Raw genomic sequence first — 23005 nt, 5'->3', positions numbered from 1 at the left:
ATTTTGCTTTTTTGCATTTCTTTTCCATGGGGATGGTCTTGATCCCTGTCTCCTGTACAAGGTCATGAACCTCAGTCCATAGTTCATCAGGCACTCTATCTATCAGATCTAGACCCTTAAATCTATTTCTCACTTCCACTGTATAATCCTAAGGGATTTCATTTAGGTCATACCTGAATGGTCTAGTGGTTTTCCCTACTTTTTTTCAATTTCAGTCTGAATTTGGCAATAAGGAGTTCATGATCTGAGCCACAGTCAGCTCATGGTCTTGTTTTTGTTTACTGTATAGAGCTTCTCCATCTTTTGCTGCAAAGAATATAATCAATCTGATTTCAAGATGGTAGGAACCACGAAATTGTGTTTGGATTCATACCTGGAAAAAACCTACTCCTATTTTATTGACTATGCCAAAGCCTTTGACTGTGTGGATCACAACAAACTCTGGAAAATTTTGAAAGAGATGGGAATACTAGACGACCTCACCTGCCTCTTGAGAAATCTGTATGCAGGTCAAGAAGCCATAGTTAGAACTGGACATGGAACAACAGACTGGTTCCAATAGGGAAAAGAGTACGTCAAGGCTGTATATTGTCACCCTGCTTATTTAACTTTTATGCAGAGTACATCATGAGAAACGCTAGGTTGGAAGAAGCACAAGCTGGGATCCAGATTGCTTGGAGAAATATCAGTAACCTCAGATATGCAGATGACACCACCCTTATGGCAGAAAGTGAAGAAGAACTAAAGAGCCTCGTGATGAAAGTGAAAAGGAGAGTGAAAAAGTTGGCTTAAAACTCAACATTCAGAAAACGAAGATCATGACATCCGGTCCCATCACTTCATGGCAAATAGATGGGGAAACAATGGAAACACTGACAGACTTTATGTTTTTCAGCTCCAAAATCACTGCAGATGGTGACTGCAGCCATGAAATTTAAAAACGCTGGCTCCTTGGAAGAAAAGTTATCACAAACCTACACAGCATATGAGGATGTGAGAGTTGGTCTATAAGAAAGCTGAGCACCGAAGAATTGATGCCTTTGAACTGTGGTGTTGGAGAAGACTCTTTGAGAGTCCCTTGGACTGCAAGGAGATTCAACCAGTCCATCCTAAAGGAGATCAGTCCTGAATATTCATTGGAAGGACTGATGCTGAAGCTGAAACTCCAATACTTTGGTTACCTGATGCGAAGAGCTGACTCATTGAAAAAGACCCTGATACTGGGAAAGATTGAAGGTGGGAGGAGAAGGGGTAATATAGGATGAGATGTTTGGATTGCATCACCGACTCAATGGACGTGAGTTTGAGTAAACTCCAGGAGTTGGTGATGGACAGGGAGGCCTGGCGTGCTGTGATTCATGGGGTCGCAAAGAGTTGGACACAACTGAGCAACTGACCTGAACTGAACTGATTGAGGGTCAACTGTATGTGTGATTTTCAGATACTGATTGTAAAGAAAAGGGTATATGTTTCATTTCCACCTTCTCCTTTGTTCTTGCTTGATCACTGATGGGCTCACAGAAGATCAAATTTAAGGATGTACCCATGTTAAAAAAAATAAGACAATTTTGCTGTGGCCATTGCTAGATTCATAATACAGTTAATCCTTGAGCAATGCAGGGGTTAAGGGCACCCTCATGGACTACAATCAGAAATCCATGTCACCACGGTAGGTAAATTACCCCTATTGAAGGTTTCATATCCGCAAATTCAGTCAGTCTAATTGTGTAGTATATATTTATTGGGGGAAAATTCCACATATAAGTGGACTTCAGTAGTTCAAACATGTGTTGTTCAACAGTCAGCTTATGTAAAACCTAGTTTAAATCAACTTTAAAAATATAAATCACGTTGACTAGATATGTTCAAAAGTTTCAAAAGAAGATTCCTCTCCCCATTTTATTATACATTTATTTTCCTATAGAGGAGTAATGTCACCATTTTAGAAACAAGTAGGAATTTATGGAGAAAAAAGTCACCCACAAATTCACACCTTTTCTTTCACATTTTGTGATTTTTCTAGCTATTTTAATAAGCTTTATTTTTAACAAAAGACATATAAACAAACGTACCAATAATAGAATATCTTATTTGTTTTTTTCAATTTCCATGTTAAGCTATATTTTTATATATTTCTACCTGGAATTAAAATTATCATTTTAAGTGAGTGTATGGCACTCTGTGGAGACACTGCATTTATTTAACTGGACATTTTATATTGTTCCCAGTTATTTTCTTTGATAAATTTCATTTTCACCATGTACTGGAAGAGTCCATTTTAGAATGTTTTCTCTGGGTCTCACTTTCCTTCTCTTTAAAAGAAGATAATGATGGTACTTATTTTTATTTTTTAAAATTTTATTTTATTTAACTTTACAATATTGTATTGGTTTTGCCATATATCAAAATGTGTTCCCCATCCTGAACCCTCCTCCCTCCTCCCTCCCCATACCATCCCTCTGGGTCGTCCCAGTGCACCAGCCCCAAGCATCCAGTATCGTGCATCGGACCTGGACTGTACCTGGACTGTACTTATTTTTTAAATCCTACTGCTACTGCTAAGTCACTTCAGTCGTGTCTAACTCTGTGTGACCCCATAGATGGCAGCCCACCAGGCTCCCGCGTCCCTGGGATTCTCCAGGCAAGAGTACTGGAGTGGGGTGTCATTGCTTTCTCCGTTTAAAATCCTAGAGAAGATTAAATTCACACTTGCTCCTTAGGTGTACAAAGCAGTTCCTGGCACATGGTAAACGCAAAGGATAAAACGTTTCAAAATCATATTTTTAATCACTTGAGTTGATTGAAAACGGTAGACTTGATGAAGTGTAAGCAGAAACTAACTCTATTCCTTCTCTCTTTCTACCTCAAAAGCTGTTCTTTTTCTCTTTTGTAGATGGAAAGTTCATGATTTTACTGTCTCTCATTGGTAATAAACTAAAAGACCTCTGTTTTGATGATAAAAAATCTAGTCTAGTCTCATAATTATTCCATCATTGCAATACAGTCTAGAGTAAAACTTAAAACTTTGAACTCATACACAGTTTAAAGCTTCTCTCCAGCTAATCATACTTGATTCAGACTGGGAATCCTGATGTGGGAGAGGAAGATGTATTACTTCTTTATTACAGCTCCATGCTCTCTCCCCTCCAACTTTCTAATACAAGTTGCTAAGTAATAAGCAATGTTGAAAATTTCCTCATTTTATCTTTTTCTCCCAGATAAATGTCATGGCTTTTTTAGGGGTTTAAGACAAAAAGTTTTGCCTGGCAAGAAATGATTAGCTTTTTTTTTTTTTTTTTTTTTTGAGAATTAACTGATATGGTGTCATTCAGCGTTCTTACAGAATCCTTAACAATCTATTCATTGAAAGCCTGGCCAGTTTGAAAAATCCCTGGAGTCACAAAATGAGAAAAATTTAAAAAAGATCAAAAACCCCTGATTATCTAAGGTGGGTCCTTTACTAGCTGAGCAAAATTTTTAAACTGTAGGGTTTCTCTTATGTGCCCTAAGTTCAGTTCAGTCACTCAGTCGTGTCTGACTCTTGGCAACCCCATGGACTGCAGCACAACAGACTTTCCTGTCCATCACCAACTCCTGGAGCTAGCTCAAACTCATATCCATCAAGTGGGTGATACCATCCAACAATCTCATTCTCTGTCATCCCCTTCTCCTCCCGCCTTCAATCTTTCCCAGTATCAGGGTCTTTTCCAATGAGTCAGCTCTTCGCATCAGGTGGCCAAAGTATTGAAGTTTCGGCTTCAGCATTAGTCCTTCCAATGAATATTCAGGACTGATTTCCTTTAGGATAGACTGGCTGGACCTCCTTGCAGTCCAAGGGATTCTCAAGAGTCTTCTCCAACACCACAGTTCAAAAGCATCAATTCTTTGGTGCTCTGCTCTCTTTATAGTCCAACTCTCACATTCATACATGACTACTGGAAAAACCATAGGTTTGACTAGATTGACCTTTATTGGCAAAGTAATATCTTTGCTTTTTAATATGCTGTCTAAGTTGGTCATAACTTTTCTTCCAAGGAGCAAGTGTCTTTTAATTTTATGGCTGCAGTCACCAACTCCAGTGATTTTGGAACCCCCCAAAATAAAGTCTGTAACTGTTTCCATTGTTTCCCCATTTATTTGCCATGAAGTGATGGGACCAGATGCCAAGATCTTAGTTTTTTGAATGTTGAATTTTAAGCCAACTTTTTCACTCTCCTCTTTCACTTTCATCAAGAGGCTCTTCAGTTCCTCTTCACTTTCTGCTATAAGGGTGGTGTCATCTGTGTATCTGAGGTTACTGATATTTCCCCTAGCAATCTTGATTCCCGCTTGTGCTTCATGCAGCCTGGTGTTTCTAATGATGTACTCTGCATATAAGTTAAATAAGCAGGGTGTCAAGCCTTGATGTACTCCTTTCCAAATTTGGAACCAGTCTATTGTTCCATGTCTGGTTCTAACTGTTGCTTCTTGACATGCATACAGATTTCTCAGGAGGCAGGTAAGGTGGTATGCTATTCCCATCTCTTGAATAATTTTCCACATTTTATAGTGATCTACACAGTCAAAGCCTTTGGCGTAATCAGTAAGGCAGAAGTAGATGTTTTTCTCTGGAATTCTCTTGCTTTTTCTATGATCCTACAGATGTTGGCAATTTGATCTCTGGTTCCTCTGCCTTTTCTAAATCCAGCTTGAACATGTGGAAGTTCATGGTTCATGTACTGTTGAAGCCTGGCTTGGAGAATTTTCAGCATTACTTTAATAGTGTGTGAGATGAGTGCAATTGTGTGGTAGTTTGAGCATTCTTTAGCATTGCCTTTCCTTGGGTCTGGAATGAAACTGACCTTTTCCAGCCATGTGGCCACTGCTGAATTTTCCAAATTCGCTGGCATACTGAGTGCAGCACTTTCACAGCATCATCTTTCAGGATTTGAAATAGCTCAACTGGCATTCCATCACCTCCACTAGCTGTGTTCATAGTCATGCTTCCTAAGGCCCACTTGACTTCACATTCCAGGATGTCTGGCTTTAGGTTAGTGAGTGATCACACCATTGTGGTTATCTGGGTCATGAAGATCTTTTTTGTATAGTTCCTCTGTGTATTCATGTCACATCTTTTTAATATCTTCTGCTTCTGTTAGGTCCATAACATTTCTGTCTTTATTGTGTCCATCTTTACATGAAATGTTCCCTTGGTATCTCTAATTTTCTTGAAGAGATCTCTAGTCTTTCCTATTCTATTGTTTTCCTCAATTTCTTTGCATTGATCACTAAGAAAGGCTTTCTTATCTCTCCTTGCTATTCTTTGGAACTCTGCATTCAAATCGGTATATCTTTCCTTTTCTTCTTCACCTTTTACTTCTCTTCTTTTCTCAGCTATTTGTAAGGCCTCCTCAGACAACCATTTTGCTTTTTGCATTTCTTTTTCTTGGGGATCACTGCCTTCTGTGCAATGTCATGAACCTCAATCCATAGTTCTTCAGGCACTCCTTCAGATTGAATCCCTTGAATCTATTTGTCACTTCCACTGTATAATCATAAGGAATTTGATTTAGGTCATACCTGAATGGTCTAGTGCTTTTCCTTACTTTCCTCAATATGAGTCTGAATTTTGCAATAAGTTCATGATCTGAGCCACAGTCAGCTCCCACCAGTCTTGATTTTGCTAACTGTATAGAGCTTTTCCATCTTTGGCTGCAAAGAATACAATGAATCTGATTTTGGTATTGACCATCTGGTGATGTCCACTTGTAGAGTCAGCTCTTGTGTTATTGGAAGAGGGTGTTTGCTATGACCAGTGAGTTCTCTTGGCAAAACTCTCTTAGCCTTTGCCCTGCTTCATTTTGTACTCCAAGGCCAAATTTGTCTGTTACTCCAGATATCTCTCAAAGCTCAGTTGGTAAAGAATCCACCTGCAAGGCAGGAGACCCCTGTTCGATTCCTGGGTCGGAAGATCTGCTAGAGAAGGGATAGGCTACCCACTCCAGTATCCTTGTGCTTCCCTTGTGGCTCAGCTGATAAAGAATCCGCCTGCAATTCAGGAGACATGAGTTCCATCAATGGGTTGGGAAGATCCCCTGGAGAAGGGAGCGGCTACCCATTCCAGTATTCTGGTTGGAGAATTCCATGGACTGTATAGTCCATGAGGTCGCAAAGAGTTGGACAGAACTGAGCGACTTTCACTTTGACTTTCCAGATATCTCTTGACTTCCTACTTTTGCATTCTACTCCCATATGATGAAAAGGACATATTTTGGGGGTGTTAGTTCTAGAAGCTATTGTAGGTCTTCATAGAACCATTCAATTTTAATCTTCTTAAGCATTACTGTTTGGGGCGTAGACTTGGATTACTGTGATTTTGAATGGTTTGCCTTGGAAATGAACAGAGATCATTCTCTTAATTTTGAAATTGCACCCAACTACTACATTTCAGACTTTTTTGTTGACTGTGATGGTTACTCCATTTCTTTTAAGGGTTTCTTGCCCAGAGTAGTAGATACAATGGTCATCTGAATTAAATTCACCCATTTGAGTCCATTTTAGTTCACTGATTTCTAAAATGTTGATGTTCACTTTGCCGCCTCCTGTTTGACTACTTCTGATTTACCTTGATTCATGGACCGAACATTCCAGGTTCCTATGCAATATTGCTCTTTACAACATCAGACTTTACTTCCATCACCAGTCATATCCACAACTGGGTGTTATTTCACTTTGGCTCTGTCTTTTCATTTTCTCTGGAATTATTTCTCCACTCTTCTCCAGCAGCCTATTGGGCACTTATCGACCTGGGGAGTTCACCTTTCAGTGTGGCTTAGCTGGTAAAGAATCCGCCTGCAATGTGGAAGACCCTGGTTCGTTTCCTGGGTCCGGAAGACCCGCTGGAGAAGGGATAGGCTGTCCACTCCAATATTCTTGGGCTTTCCTGGTGGCTCAGCTGGTAAAGAATCTGCCTGCAATAAGGGAGACCTGGGTTTGATCCCTGGGTTGGGAAGATCCCCTGGAGAAGGGAAAGGCTACACACTCCAGTATTCTGGCCAGAAGGAGTAGGACACGACTTAGCGACTTTCACTTTCTTTTGTCCTATCCTGTTCCAAATAATATTCTACTAACAGTTATTCACAGAGAAGGCAATGGCACCCCACCCCAGTACTCTTGCCTGGAAAATCCCATGGATGGAGGAGCCTGGTGGGCTGCAGTCCATGGGGTCGCTAAGAGTCGGACACGACTGAGTGACTTCACTTTGACTTTTCACTTTCATGCATCAGAGAAGGAAATGGCAACCCACTCCAGTGTTCTTGCCTGGAGAATCCCAGGGATGGGGGAACCTGGTGGCCTGCCATCTATGGGGTCACACAGAGTCGGACACAACTGAAGCAACTTAGCAGCAGCAGCAGCAGCAACAGTTATTCATCTTAGTGTACCAACCAACAATACAATGTTACAAAAAAATTATTGTTAGTAATGTTGATTTTACTCTAGCTTATGATTTTATTTCCACTTTGTATTTCATAACAATATCCATTTCTTTTTAATTATTGTGTCTTACTTCAAAGGCATCTTTTATCATGGAAAACACATCAAGAAGTCTAAGGTGTCTGGCACTCATAAGGAGAATTGGTTTTGAAGCCAATATCTTTTTATCAATACTGGAAAATAAATTTGTGTCCCTGTAACCACTCCATATGCAATCTGAAAAATGACATAACCAGTGATGGGAAGAGGAGATGTACTTATGAGAGCTAAACATTTGAAATATAAATATTATTTAAGAGGCCTCACAAGTAAGGTGAGCATTTCTAAAGCTCCTGGAGCAATCAGTCTTACAAACCACTGGACTGATGAAAAATTGAAATAGTGCACATTCCAAAATTTTGTGAACTTCTGTATCTCACAAATGATGAATGGAAGCCATAACAGGGGTTTTAAAGTAGAAATTTTTGGCAACTGTGCTTCATGTGGCAGACTAAAATTTTTATTTTAACCATTATAATCAACATGATATTTTAAGGACTAAACAGCACAATGTGTCAAAACCTTTCACAAACTATGAGATTCTACCTGTGAAAAGCATGAAAGTTTCTGCTCAGTCATTTCCAACTCTACAACACCATGGACTGTAGCCCATCAAGCCCCTCTGTTCATGGGATTCTCCAGACATGAATACTGGAATCAGTTGTCATTCCCTTCTCCAAGGTAACTTCCTGACCCAGGGATTGAACTCTGGTCATCCTATATTTCAGGCAGATTCTTTATAGTCTGAGCCACCAGGGAAGCCCAAGATTCTACCTAAACAGTGTTAATTACAATTAACAATTTTGTAACATTTTGCTGATGAGCACAAAAGCACAAGACAGAAATAATCTTTTAAATCACTCATTTAATTTAAAATGATCCAAAAATGTTAGTTCACAGGAATACATTACCTAGTAATATTTTCCATAGGTATGCATTAGTACAACTTATGAAAAGGAATCCTAAAGTAAATTAATCCTGAATGTTCATTGGAAGGACGGATGCTGAAGCTTCAATACTTTGGCCACCTGATGCGAAGAGCTGATTCATTAGAAAAGACCTTAATGCTGGGAAATATTGAGGGCAGGGGAAGAGAAGGGAAGGACAGAGGATGAGATGGTTGGATGGCATCACTGACTCAATGGACATGAAGTTGACCAAGCCCTGGGAGATGGTGAAGGACAGGGAAGCCTGCGAGCTGCAGTCCATGGGGTTGCAAAGAATAGGACATGACTGAGGGACTGAAAAACATGAAAAGCAAGTCAAATTATTTTCCAGGATTTTGTCACATATCAGAAAGTATTGTCAATTTTTAGCTTTTTCTAATATAAGTAATTTTCTTATAGAAGTATTTTAATGAAATCTATTCAGTAAATAAACCATCAGTTCAGTTCAGTCGCTCAGTCATGTCCGACTCTGTGACCCCATGAATCACAGCACGCCAGGCCTCCCTGTCCATCACCAGCTCCCAGAGTTCACTCAAACTCATGTCCATCGAGTCAGTGATGCCATCCAGCCATCTCATCTTCTGTCATCCCCTTCTCCTCCTGCCCCCAATCCCTCCCAGCATCAGGCTCTTTTCCAATGAGTCAACTCTTCATATCAGGTGGCCAAAGTATTGGAGTTTCAGCTTCAGCATCAGTCCTTCCAATGAACACCCAGGACTGATCTCCTTTAGAATGGACTGGTTGGATCTCCTTGAAGTCCAAGGGACTCTCAAGAGTCTTCTCCAACACCACAGTTCAAAAGCATCGATTCTTTGGCACTCAGCTTTCTTCACAGTCCAACTTTCACATCCATACATGACCACAGGAAAAACCATAGCCTTGACTAGACGGGCCTTTGTTGGCAAAGTAATGTCTCTGCTTTTCAATATGCTATCTAGGTTGGTCATAATTTTCCTTCCAAGGAATAAGTGTCTTTTAATTTCATGGCTGCAGTCACCATCTGCAGTGATTTTGGAGCCCCCCAAAATAAAGTCTGACACTGTTTCCACTGTTTCCCCATCTATTTCGCATGAAGTGATGGGACCAGATGCCATGATCTTCGTTTTCTGAATGTTGAGCTTTAAGCCAACTTTTTCACTCTCCTCTTTCACGTTCATCAAGAGGCTTTTTAGTTCCTCTTCATTTTCTGCCATAAGGGTGGTGTCATCTGCATATCTGAGGTTATTGATATTTCTCCCGGCAGTCTTGATTCCAGCTTGTGCTTCTTCCAGCTCAGCGTTTCCCATGATGTACTCTGATTATAAGTTAAATAAGCAGGGTGACAATATACAGCCTTGATGTACTCCTTTTCCTATTTGGAATCAGTCTGTTGTTCCATGTCCAGTTCTAAGTATTGCTTCCTGACCTGCATATAGGTTTCTCAAGAGGCAGGTCAGGTGGTCTGGTATTCCCATCTCTTTCAGAAACAAACCATATACAAACATCAGTTACCTAAAATATGAAACATCTTATTACTTCTTTAGGTATGTTTATTACAGAATATTGGATAACATTAAAATAGTAAAACAAAAGTATCCATATTCCTACTACCTAAAAACTGTTCATATTTAGGTATGTTTGCTCCCAGTGTTGTGTATGTGCACATGCATTCAATATTCTTGGGATCATATTATATTTAGTTTGGTGTACAGGTATTTTTCTCCCATTTGGCACAAATTTGGACTTTCCTCCAGGCTATTAATAACTTTCATAAATGTCATTTTTAACCTGGCCATAGTAATTGTTAACTGAATGCATGCACCCAAATTTACACATTAAACACGTTTTAAAAACTTTCAAAAAAAAACCCTCTCTGGATAAAATGTATCTTATATTTAGGGTAATCTCCTTAGAACAGATTTTGAAAAACAAACTCATCACTGTTTTAAAGAGAATCTTAGCAGACATCAAGAAATGTCATCAAGAAAAGACAAAAATTCTCAATAGCTTAATTGTTTCTCATTTACAGCAACTCCTTAGAATAACATGAGTGGGTAAAATCCTTCAATAATAAATGTATTCTGTGAATATATTTTATTTTTGTCTTCTCAAAGTAAACAGCAGTATCAAAGGGGCCTTGCCCTTTTCAATTGAAGGCAAAATTTACTTTAGAAGAAAAAAGTTTGGATAAAGAAAGGGATGTATTTATGTTGCTGGTGTCAAGATCCTGTCCAGATCTTGTCCTTCCTATCTAGAGTTCCTTTACTTTCCCTGGATTTGGAGTCAAGGGCTGTCATCACTCAAAGCATGTCTAGTTTAGGGAGAAGAGTCTAGTTGTGTGATTAGGGTTTCAATAGCTGCCTTGTGATTTTTACTCTTTAGATCAAAGGAACTTAAATTATTGAAAAACCAGAAAAAAAGGAGGCCATTTTGAACATTTAAATTATAATGAAATTTCCTAATATTTTACTCTGTGACTCTACTAAATGAAGGTGAAATCTATAAAAAAAATTAAAAACTTTAGTTTAGAAAAGCAATATGCAGAATTTAGATGCTTCCTTTACACTTAAAGACAGTATAACATGGAAAGTTGAAAAGGAGTAATGTCTTAAATTTTCCACATAAACTCTTTTACTTAGAGCCACTTAAACTCTCTATTTAATTTCATGTCAAATAGAAACAATAACACCCATTTGAGCCTTACTAATGTTATAATTTTGTTAAATCAAATAAGATAATGTGTAAGGACATTCTTCATTACAGGGATAAATACAGTCATTACCATCATATTCTATTCAAATATTCTTTTAAATATGTAAAGCTTTAAAAGCAGAAGGCATCACCCAATGTGAATGCACAGATGCAAACAGAATGGATTGAGATTTTTAATTTAAGCAGAGCTAGGTTTTTGTCAAGTGGTATGAGGGAAAAAAAGAGCACGAAGAGAGTTAAGGAGAAATGCAAGGCAATATTATGATGATGTACAACATACTACAGAAAGGAGGATAAATATATCGATTAAGGTTAAGGGCATAGTAGAGACAGAGAGGACAGAGATCCCAGTGGCATGAAAGAACTGTTGAAGTGGCGATAACAGAAGGAGTGAGTTCAGGAGAGAAGGTTGAAGAGTAATGCAACTGAACTGAGACTATGGAAAGATATTAGCAATGACAAGGCCTAGTGTATGAACACAGGTGTAAATGGCTCATAGGGTGAAAGATAAGACTATTGGCAGAGCGAGAGCTTGAAAATGGGAGGCCAGATAGATCATCCATGTGGATACTGAAAGTACAAAAACTACCACAGTAGTCGTGTCCAACTCTTTGGGACCCTCTGAACTGTATCCTGCCTGGGTGCCCATGAGATTCTCCAGGCAAGAATACTGGAGCAGGCAGCCATTCTCTTCTCCATGGGATATTTCCGACCTAGGGAGCAAACCTGCATCTCCTGCATTTCAGATGGATTCTTTACCAGCTGAGCCACCAGGGAAGCCCAGTAACAGAGGTAATTAAAATAAATCATAGGGATATCAGAGTGGTCAGACTAGCAGTGCCAACACAGCTTAAGTACTTGAAAGAAATACAAATTCTAAAGTCTCATCCAGACCTATTGGGACTTCCTAGGTGGTGTGAGAATTGATGCTTTTGTACTGTGGTGTTGGAGAAGACTCTTGAGAGTCCCTTGGACTGCAAGGAGGTCCAACCAGTCCATTCTGAAGGAGATCAGCCCTGGGATTTCTTTGGAAGGAATGATGCTAAAGCTGAAACTCCAGTACTTTGGCCACCTCATGTGACGAGTTGACTCCTTGGAAAAGACTCTGATGCTGGGAGGGATTGGGGGCAAGAGGAGAAGGGGACGACAGAGGATGAGATGGCTGGATGGCATCATTGACTGGATGGACGTGAGCCTGAGTGAACTCCGGAAGTTGGTGATGGACAGGGAGGCCTGGCATGCTGCGATTCATGGGGTCGCAAAGAGTCAGAGACGACTAAGCGACTGAACTGACTGACTGACTGAGGTGGTGCGAGTGGTAAAGAAACAGCCTGCCGTTGCAGGAGAGGCAATAGACCTGTTAGATCCCTGGGTGGGGAAGATACCCTGGAGGAGGGCAGGGCAACCTATTTCAGTATTCTTGCCTAGAGAATCCCACGGACAGAGTAACCTGGTGGGCTACAGTCCACAGGGTCCTAAATAGTCAGACAGGACTGAAGAGACTAAGCGCAGGCATATCCAGATCTATTAAACCAAGAAACCAGTGGATGGTGCTTCAGGTGCTGTGGGATGAAGTCTGAGAACTTATAGGGGTGGCACGGAAAATGGAAGAGTTAACGGCTTGCAAATAAAGATTTCAAAGAGGTAGCATTTAAACTACGCCATAAGTTATCGCAAGGTTAAGCAGAGAGGGCTTAAAATTAAACAGAGCAGCATTTGTAAACAAAAGCTTGACTCATGAAAAGACTTCAGGTAAGACCCAGATAAAATTATGTAAAAGTGAAAAATATTAGCTGCTAATATTAGAAAATCAAGCCCTGTTAAGAAGGCATTGGTTCTTTAAGAAGCCTGATAAAACATGACAAACTTCTTCTATTCATCTACTTTTTCGTTCATTGGTCTTAGGCTCAGTAGAGAGTGAAAGCTGGGACAGTAAGCGTGACTGCCTTAGCATACCAGCATTTTCCACAAATTTCCAACATCTTTATGGCACACTGGAGAAATCGCTTCCAACAGCTACTTAAGGTGAAACCCGCAACCCTCCCCGTCTGTGACGTCATGGAACGCCCACCAAGGGTGCGTTCCACCAACATCCGGGCGCCAAGGGGCGGGTTTGCGCGCCCCTAACGTCACTACCGGGCGCCGGGCGCGCTCTGTGGCGGCAGATTCAAACGTTCCGGCCGGGGTCTCGGGACCTGTGGGAGCGTCTGAGTCGGGGTTCTTGGTGTACTCGCTGGCGTGAGCTCTAGTGCTGCGCAGGGAAGACCCAGGAAGTTGAGGCGGCTGCTGCCAAAACCCGAGGGTGAGAATGGCGCTCTCCACCACGGTCTCGCAGAGGAAGATGATAAGGCGCAAGGCTCCTCGCGGCTTTCTAAAGCGCATTTTCAAACGACAGAAGCCTCACCTTCGTTTGGAGACGAGTAGCGACCTACTGGTGAGATTTTGTCCCTTCAGAGACTGGCAGTGGGGCGGGGATAGATCGGGGAAATAAACCCCCCAGCCTGTTATTTCGCCGCCCCTCCAGCCAGTCTGCTAAAGCTCCAATACTTCGACACCCCGATGCGAAGAGTCCAGTCATTGGTAAAGACTCTGATGCTGGGAAAGACTGAGGGCAAGAGGAGAAGAGGGCAACAGAGGATGAGATGGTTGGCTGGCATCACTGACTCAATAAACATGACCTGGAGCAAACTCAGGGAGAATAAGGAAGGACAGGGAAGCCTGGTGTGCTGCAGTTCATGGGGTCGAAAATGATTTAGCGACTGAATAGTAACAGCCAATCTAGCTCTTTTGAGGCCTAGGTTTGAGGCATTCACAGCAAAACCTGGGCCTGTTAGTATTCCCGACGCTAAGTTGTTTTGGGGCCCGCTGAAATGTAGATATCCTGACTTTTTTTTTTTTAACGGAAGCCTTTTAGCTTAAGTTTAAGGAATAAACTAACTGCTTTTAGTTTTTAAATATCACTCTTCAGGGGCACAGTCTGGTACTTATACTATGCTTAGTGAAATTTGTGAAGGTTCGAAGATAGAGTTTTTTAAAAATAGATTTTGAAATTCAGGGTGGGTTACTTTCATAGTAGTTAAACTGTAAAAGGCATTTCTGACATGCTTTTCAAAAGTGCATTTCTCCTGGTCTTCTTTCCTTTGCCTTCTCTTTACCTTATTAAATACATTGCCGTTTCTTCCGCTTCAGTTTACTTACTAAAGAACACTGATCCAAAAGCTTGTAAGTAGTATGCTCCCAAGTGTGAATTCGTTTTCCTAGACAGGGAGAACACCTATTAGTTTAGTTTTCAAGCCAACCGTTAAAATTTTACCTGACTCGTAGTAACTACTGCATAATGCTCACCTAATAAAAAATGCTCACATTCAAACCACTCTAATATTTCTGTTTTGAAATAAATTGAGGGCTTTTATGTTGAATGCCTGGAATATATTATCCCTCTAACAGAATGAACACTTGCCCTGGGTTTGTACCATAGGAGGCACCTCCTGTGGTTTGTTATAAGAGCTCTTGGAGTAAAGGAACCACTACAGGTGGGCACCTAATTTCCAGGAGATCAAGGATAATGAATTGTGGATAATAGGGATATATGACATGGAGAGTGTCTTTGGAATGCAATAATCTGTTCCTAAGCTACGTTGTTTTTTTTCTCGCTCACCTCCCCATCTCTTTTCTCTGTAGCCTCTGCTAGTTCTCTACTGCCGCCTGTGATTTTAGGATCTCTATTTTTGCTAGATTACTATAGAATTGTCCTCACTTTTCCTTTCTCTGAAGCCAGAACTACTTTTTAAATTTTGTTTTTTATAAAAGTGGCCTTTCTAATATCTCCTGTCCTTCTTTTTGGTTCCTTGCTTAGACTCTGTATGAAAAGACAATACATACTATTTTATTACCTTCCTTCCCCGAAGGTAGTGATTAAGGTGACACAAGTGAGCTGTATGAAAGTGAAATTGATTTTCAAAAGAATTTTAAGTTATTAATTGTGAAGTTTCCACTGGTGTTGGGGTTCTAAATGGAGGGGAAGGAGATTACAAGTTGGTGCAAATTTTTGGCCAGTAATTTCTCAAGTAGTCAGATTCCTCCCACATTCACACTTGCTTGCCCCAAAGTGACCCATGGACAGGTGGGCTCTGTTGTGGAGTCAGATCCAGGTGGTACAGGAAAGGATGGGAGGTGAAATTCTAAGCATTTGCAGTGGTAGGGGAAAGGAAGTTCTTTTGGCCACTGTCTGTCCCTAGATTGTATGCTTATCTTTGGCTTTTGTTATTTCTCCTTCACAGTCTTATGTATGTCATGCATCACTCTGGTTTCTTTACTTAGGGTTTCTGCTTACCATTGGCACTTAATAATCTTACCCAGCAGGTGTCCCACATCATCCATAAACTTCTCTACAATTGAGGCAATCTGTTTTTATTTCTTTTTCTCTAAATGTTGATAGCCATAGAATTTACATCATACAGCTTAGCTACTGGGACCCTGACAGTGTTCTCTTAAGAGTTTTGTGTGTCAGTGTTGTCTCCCAGTGTGGTACACAGCTTCTTGAGGAGAAGGCACCATGCATATCTCCTTTTGTGTCTCCCATTGTCTTAACACAAAACTAATCTTCTCTGCTGTCTTTGCGTAAGATGATGCTTCTGCGTGAAGATGTCCTCATTCCACTCTGCTTGGCAAACACCAGTTCTTTCAAAATTGAGTTCAAATGCCTCTTACTCAGTGAAGTCTTCATCATCTTAGAAACGGTCTATCTTATTTTCCATTATCATCTACTGTCACACATTTGTCTTTAGTTTCTTATGGGTTTTGTTCTCCCGTCTGACTGGGAACTTTGAATTGGGAACTTTTTGTATTCCTTGTGTTTATTCCTTGAACATTCTGAGTGTACAATTTGAGAGTGATGTAACTATATGTGGATTGGTATTTCTAACATTTTATTCATAACTTCCTTGTGTTATGTTATAGTTCTCCTGCACTGGCTTTTTGTTGTTGTTTTATTTTATTTTTAAACTTTACAATATTGTATTAGTTTTGCCAAATATCGAAATGAATCCGCCACAGGTATACCTGTGTTCCCCATCCTGAACCCTCCTCCCTCCTCCCTCCCCATACCCTCCCTCCTGGGCCAGTACTGGGGAGCATATGTTAATCTCAGATTGTTCAGCTTTCTTGTGGCTGAGTTAGTTTTTAGATTTATCGCTAAGGGATACTGTGCAAATATCTGAGTACTTATGGTTTATGTAAAACTCAAAAAAGTGCTACGAGAAAGTGGGGAGGAAGTCATGTTGGCCCAGTCTTTTAGTCAAATGGATATTTCTTTGTAAATTATCTTTTGGCTTACCTTTCAAGGAAGCTAATTTTTAAATTTTCCCAAAGTAAGTTCTTAATGGAATGGCTTACCTTTTCCAAGGTTGACTGTCTACCTGAAACCTTAAAATTTGCTTTTTTCTGACCATTTTAATTTAAACTTTAGTGCACTTGAGTGGCACCAGTTAACTGTTTTATGACAGAGAAATAGGTTGTTTAAAAAAAAAAAATTCTGATGTTAAAAAAAAGTAGTATTAATTCAGTGTCTATATTTCATGCCCATGAAGAGTAAAGGACTCAAGTCTCAAAACAGAATGTGGTTTATTTGGGATTGCCTAAAAATTTTGTTTTGCCTAATTTGGGGAGATATGGATGGCTTTTTTGCTCATGTAGTGATAATTATTGACTGCTTAACTGCATATTGGGCCACAGGCTAAAGTTCACTGGGATACAATGTCTGGGAAGGTAGACATGGTTTTGCCCTTACATTGAAGAAGAGAGGTGAGAAATTGCTGCCTAATGTATGTGTATGTACAGTTATAAGAAGTTCGGGGTACCATAGATCCATCTAACCTTATGTATTGGGAGGACTTGTCTTTTCAGTATAAACCAGTAGCGTGGCAGTAGGCAAAATTGTATTTGAATACTGAAAGAAATTCAGAAGGCCTAGCATAGAACTAGAAGCTGGAAAACGTGAGATGGAATTGTAAAAACCTAGTCAAATGGGGTTTAGTATTAAGGAATTTGGAATTTATCCTGAGGGTATCTGGAAGCTATTTAGGTTTAGAAGTAGAGAATGAAGATTAATGGAGGAAACTGTGCCATATTATGGAATGTTTTTGTTGCAAAAGGAAATGGTATATCATAGGAAGTTTAAACATATTTTGAATGACATGGTATAGTGTAAAGAATCAATTGGGTGATTTACCTCAGAGTTCTTACGATAAAGAAGACCAAAAGAATATCTCCTTCCAAAGGTTCTCTATCATGTTCAGTTTAAATCCCCTACTACTCTACTTTCCCCAGTTATCACTAAAACATTCCTAAACATAACAATCCACTAAAGATTTCTGCTGTATAATAATAATAAGTAATAATTGAAAGGACCACATTACTTAGTTATTTAGCATTTAGTGAATTGTGGGGGGAGAGTTAAGTGTTGTGTATTAATTGATCTCACTACAAAGAATGTGTAAAAGTGAAAGAAAGTGTTAGTTGCCCAGTTTTGTCTGACTCTTTGCGATGCCATGGACCATAGCCCGCCAGGCTCATCTGTTCATGGAATTCTCCAGGCAAGAATATTGGCGTGGGCTGCTGTTCCCTTCTCCAGGGGATCTTCCCAACCCAGAAATCGAATCCAGGCCTCCTTCATTGTAGGTGGATTTCTTTACCAACTGAGCTACCAGGGAAGCCCAAAGAATGTGTACCTTTAAGTAAATGACCAAAGAAGTTATATGTTAAAGATACTGTTTAATTGAACCTGAATTGGTAGTGCCTTCAGGCACCTGGCAGAAACAAAGGATGGAGTATTACCAATAACTTAAATACAAGAGCACTAGACTCAATACTAGTGGAGAATTGAAATAGGACAGCAGCTCACTTTAGTCTTGCTTTTTTTTTTTTAAGAGATGAGACATATTTTATTTGGTGGGAATTTTTAGGATACATTCTCACTTAATTGGGTTTTGTGCTCTACTTTAACTGTTTTCGGGTCTTCCCTGGTAGCTCAGCGGTTAAAGCGTCTGCCTGCAATGCGGGAGACCCGGGTTCGATCCCTGGGTTGGGAAGATCCCCTGGAGAAGGAAATGGCAACCCACTCCAGTATTTTTGCCTGGAGAATCCCATGGACGGCAGAGCCTGGTGGGCTACAGTCCACGGGGTCACAAAGAATCGGACACGACTGTGCGACTTCACTCACTTAACTGTTTACAAGGTATATGCATATAGAATGAGTAGCACTTTTTGATTGACTAGTGTGAACTTTGAGTAATATATTTAGCAAAATGTACACATTCAAATAGTGGGGTTAAATAAAGATACATATGTATATACACGTATCTTATGATACATATATATTTTTTACATATATGTAGAAGTTTCTGTAAGAGTATGCAAGAAACTGGCAATCAGAGTTGACTACGGAATGATGTTGAAGAGAGGTTTACTTTTGTTGGTTTATCTTTATAGATTTTTTGCTTTATATGTTAATTTTGAGGTAACTGTAGGTTCACAAGAAGTGGCAAAAATAGTACAGAATTGCCATTCGTTTTCTGCAGCTTCCCACAATGCTAATATATAACTCTAGTTACTTGTGCAGTTTTGAATTTTGTACTCTCTGCTTATTTTATCTAGTTTAAGGCTATTTTAAAAGAAATTTAAAAATTATTAATAGTAGATATGATTATTCTCATGTTGTTGTATGACAAGTAACTTGACCTTTGTATCTACTCTTTTCAATTGAATAAACTTTTAAAATTTCAATTATTAAATTTTTTTTATTAGACATTTTAAATTAAATATCTTCTTAAAAAATTTTATACCTTGGACTGTAGAATGAGAGATGATTAGCCTTAAATACAGTAGTTGATATGTTTTTCTTAGGGGGGATTTTAAATTACATTGGAAACTTAACTTTAGTTGGAATGGAAAACAGAAATATTTGTTCTTTTTAGAGTCCTACCTAAGTTTTGATATAATGATCCTTTAGAGTAATACTATTGTCTATGGCCTTTGGTCAGCTTTACACATCCTTGTTTCCTGTATTGTAGTAACTAAGTCTTTTTTTTATGAAATTTTAAGATGGACCTATATTAAACTGAATTCTGTGTTACCTTAAATAAAAGTTAAGTGATTGAATCACAGTAGTAAATAGTGCAGCATTAAAATTGGGGTCTTCTTTTTAAAAGTCATTATTTCAAAATATCAGTGTTTGAGTTTAAAAATTGTTTTGAATTTTCTCTTTTACAGGTGCATCTGAACTGTTTACTCTTTGTTCATCGATTAGCAGAAGAGTCACGGATAAATGCTTGTGGGAGTAAGTGTGGAGTCATTAAAAAGGAGCATGTACTGGCTGCAGCAAAGGTGAGATCTGAAATTCTTTTCTTGAGCACAGTTACCTTAGAATACCACCTAGTTCGTCACCTCTGCCTGATTTAGATTCCTTATTCAGTTTCCTTGACTGAGTTGATGCTTAGCTTTTCATGAGTTTTAATTAGAGTTAGATTTTCTTTATTATGTATAGTATGGATTTCTGGTGGAAAGATTCATGGCCATTGCTTTATTGCTTTAGAGGAAAACGAATGTTTGACTGCTAATCTGTGTGATTTGTAGTAACATTATTACCTTAAAATTTATGAAAACTTTTCTTCTTGACCATTTTAAGTTTACCTAATAATTTTTCTAAATTTATTTTGAGTTGAGTGACTTCTAAATCAAATTGCTTACATAAGCAGAGAAGATTGCTTCTTAGTGATACTTCTATATAATATAGAGTGTGATAACTTAAGGCAGAATTTTTTTCTGTATACATCCCCAAGATTATTTTCACTTAAATGTTCCCAAGATTATTTTCACTCGATGTTAATAGATGCCCCAACAGGAAAGGCTTCGGGGTCAAATAAGTTGATATAACCTACTATATTATACTTCCCTGAATAGTTACAACGTTATGTATAGAGAGCTCATTTCTGTAAGAATACGCAAGAAATTGGCACATGGTTCACTGGGGGATGATGTGAGAGAGAGACTTATTTTTTATAGTTTACCTCTTTATAAGTATTTTTTATTTAACATTTAAATGTTTTGAACTAATTATAGACCCATGAGAGGTACAAAAATACTATACTATTTCCACTGTACCTTTTATCCAGCTCCCCACAATGTAAACATTTTTATATAACTATAGTTATGTAAAGTTATGAGAAGTTACCTTATATATAGTTATAGTTATAATATATAGTTATATATTTAGTTATCAAAAGTTATGAGAAATACACCAGTAATTTGTTGAACTCTGTTTAACTTACCTTTTTGTAAATTTGGGTGTATAATATACTTAGAATTTTGTAAATGAATTTGAGTACATAGTATTTTATTTTGCAGTCTACATCTTGTAGAACAGAGAAGTACTGGCCTAGGGTATAAATCTACTTGCTGACTTACGTGAGAGTCTAGAAATGGCATGCCCTGGCATTTTTTAAGGGGCTTTAAATTCTCTTACAATTATAAACATTTCCACTAGTTTCTGGACTGTTAAAGTCAATGTAAGTGTTTTCTGCAGGTAAAGCAAGGCTTAAGAACATGAGGAGTCTATGTGTGTATCTTAAATTTAGGATTGGTTTGCTTTTATTAGTGAATTATAAGTAGGCTTACCTAAAAGAAGGTAAGTTCTTTAAAAGAATTTTTTTTGTATATATATATTCTGGTCTCTAATGTTCTTTGTCCTTTACAACTTAAGATTTCATTTTGTTTACTTTTTCTTCTGGGCTTCGTGTTGTGAAAATTATCTACGTAACAAGCTTTTCAGCTTGAGATGACTGGCCTTGGTCTCTGATATAATTCCACCCTAAATAGAGGAAATTTGGTGTTTGGATGAATTTGTATTGCTTTATGGTTGTTACATTCCTGGTTTATAATAGGATTTTCAAGTTTTAGAACATATCTTAACTCCCTTAATTACTAAATTTTCTATAAACCTCAAGTTGGGAGCCATTAATCTGGACACTTTTGGCACAATTGAAGAAATTCACATCTAGAAGTGACTATTATAAAACTAGATTTTGAGAATCTAGGCATGTTTCATATTCTCAGAGAGAATTAGACTATTTTAGAGAAGTCTAAGACAATTTATAAGGCAAAAGATTCCCTAATCACATTCCAAATTGGGTTTTTATGGATTCAGAGACTTGCATATTATACACATAGGACTGTTAAACTTTTTGTTGAGTAATTGTGTTTTATTTGCCCTAGGTATAATGTAAATCTTCATTTTCTCCCCCTCACAGGTAATTCTAAAGAAGAGCAGAGGTTAGAAGTCAAAGAACACATATTTGAAAATTGTATGATGTATTATTTTAGGTGGTAACAGATCATGAAAGCACTTTTTATAAAGTAGTTAATATTGTGTATTAAAACATTGGCTAGTTGAAGGATGTGTGTATTTGTATGTTTTTTGCTATATTGAAATATCTTAAACATGTAGAACTATATAATCTTTGTTTTTGAGGAATTATTTCAAGTTCATTTTACTTCCCTTTTGTTGGTATTGCAAATGTTTTACATATCATAAATGAAATCTTAGTGTATGAAGTAGCTTGAAGAGATGTATTTCTTAGAATTAGGTTTATAAGTATTTAGATGTACTCACTGTTAATTAGGGAATCAATTTAATCTCTGAAGGAAGACAATATACAGTCAAATTTAGATACATTTTAAATATTTTAACTGTTTAATACCTTTTCATAAGCAAAGCAGTCTGCTTTTATATTAGGCCAATAGTATACTGAAATAATTTCTTGACTGTAAACACCAGCAGAGTGTTTTTAAAACCTATTTCTCTTCAAAACCAAAAAAAAAAAATTACAGAGCAAACAGACTGATTTTCTTCAAGTCACACATTTAATAGATAGGCGTCTGTTCCCCCAAGAAATCATTTATTGTGTATCATCTAATAGTTGTGTTTTTACATTTTGTTTTTAAATAATTATACATTGCAACGTGAAGTTGCAAAGGTAGTACAGAGAAGTCCCCTGTACTCCATACCCAGTTTTATCCCAATGTAAATAATTAGAGTACAGTATCAAACCCAGGAATTTGACTTGGTACAATATGTGTATAATTTTGTACCATTTTAGTACGTTTGCAGATTTATGTAATCACCACTCCTATCAAGATATAGAACTATTTCATCACCACAAAGTTCTCCATCATGCTTTTCTTTTATAAATTACACCCAGCTCCCCACAACCACTGCACATGCAACCCCCCTCATACCCCTACCATCTCTAAGCCCTGGCAACCACTAATCTGTTCTCCATCTCTATGGTTTTGCCATTGTGATGGAATCATACAGGTTTTGACTTTGGGGAATTTGATTTTTTCAGTTGTCTTAACTTTCTTGATCCTCCAAGTTGTTGCGTATAGCAGTTTGTTCCTTTTTTACTACTGAGTCATCCTATTCCCTGGTATTTATGTACCATAGTTTGTATAGCTATTTACTCATTAGGAATATTTTGATTATTTCTAGGTTTTTTTTGGTTATCATAAATAAAGCTGTTATGAACAATTGTGTACCAGCTTTTATGCAATTTTAATTTCACTGGGATAAATACCCAGGAGTATTATTGCTACTGGGTTGAATGGTAAGTATATGTTTCAGTTCAGTTCAGTCAGTCAGTCGTGTCTGACTCTTTTCAACCCAATGGGCACACCAGGCCTCCCTGTCCATCACCAACTCCCAGAGCTTGCTCACACTCATGTCCATTGACTTGGTGATGCCATCCAAATGTTGTATCCTCTGTCATCCCCGTCTCCTCCTGCCTTCAGTCTTTCCCAGC

General features: G+C 38.4%; 1 protein-coding gene across 1 annotated transcript; it reads left to right on the top strand.

Moving 5' to 3' along the window:
* The first annotated feature begins 13283 nt into the window (after positions 1-13283).
* Positions 13284-22739, top strand: CENPW (centromere protein W). The gene is made up of 3 exons (XM_070795823.1): positions 13284-13584; positions 19419-19532; positions 21455-22739. Exons 1-3 carry the CDS (start codon positions 13459-13461, stop codon positions 21479-21481), a joined length of 267 nt encoding a protein of 88 aa, XP_070651924.1. The 5' UTR covers positions 13284-13458; the 3' UTR covers positions 21482-22739.
* Positions 22740-23005: the final 266 nt, after the last annotated feature.

Source organism: Bos indicus, chromosome 9, assembly GCF_029378745.1.
Source record: "Bos indicus isolate NIAB-ARS_2022 breed Sahiwal x Tharparkar chromosome 9, NIAB-ARS_B.indTharparkar_mat_pri_1.0, whole genome shotgun sequence".
In the NCBI taxonomy this organism is placed as follows: domain Eukaryota; kingdom Metazoa; phylum Chordata; class Mammalia; order Artiodactyla; family Bovidae; genus Bos; species Bos indicus.
This window is presented reverse-complemented; position numbering and strand designations above follow the sequence as displayed.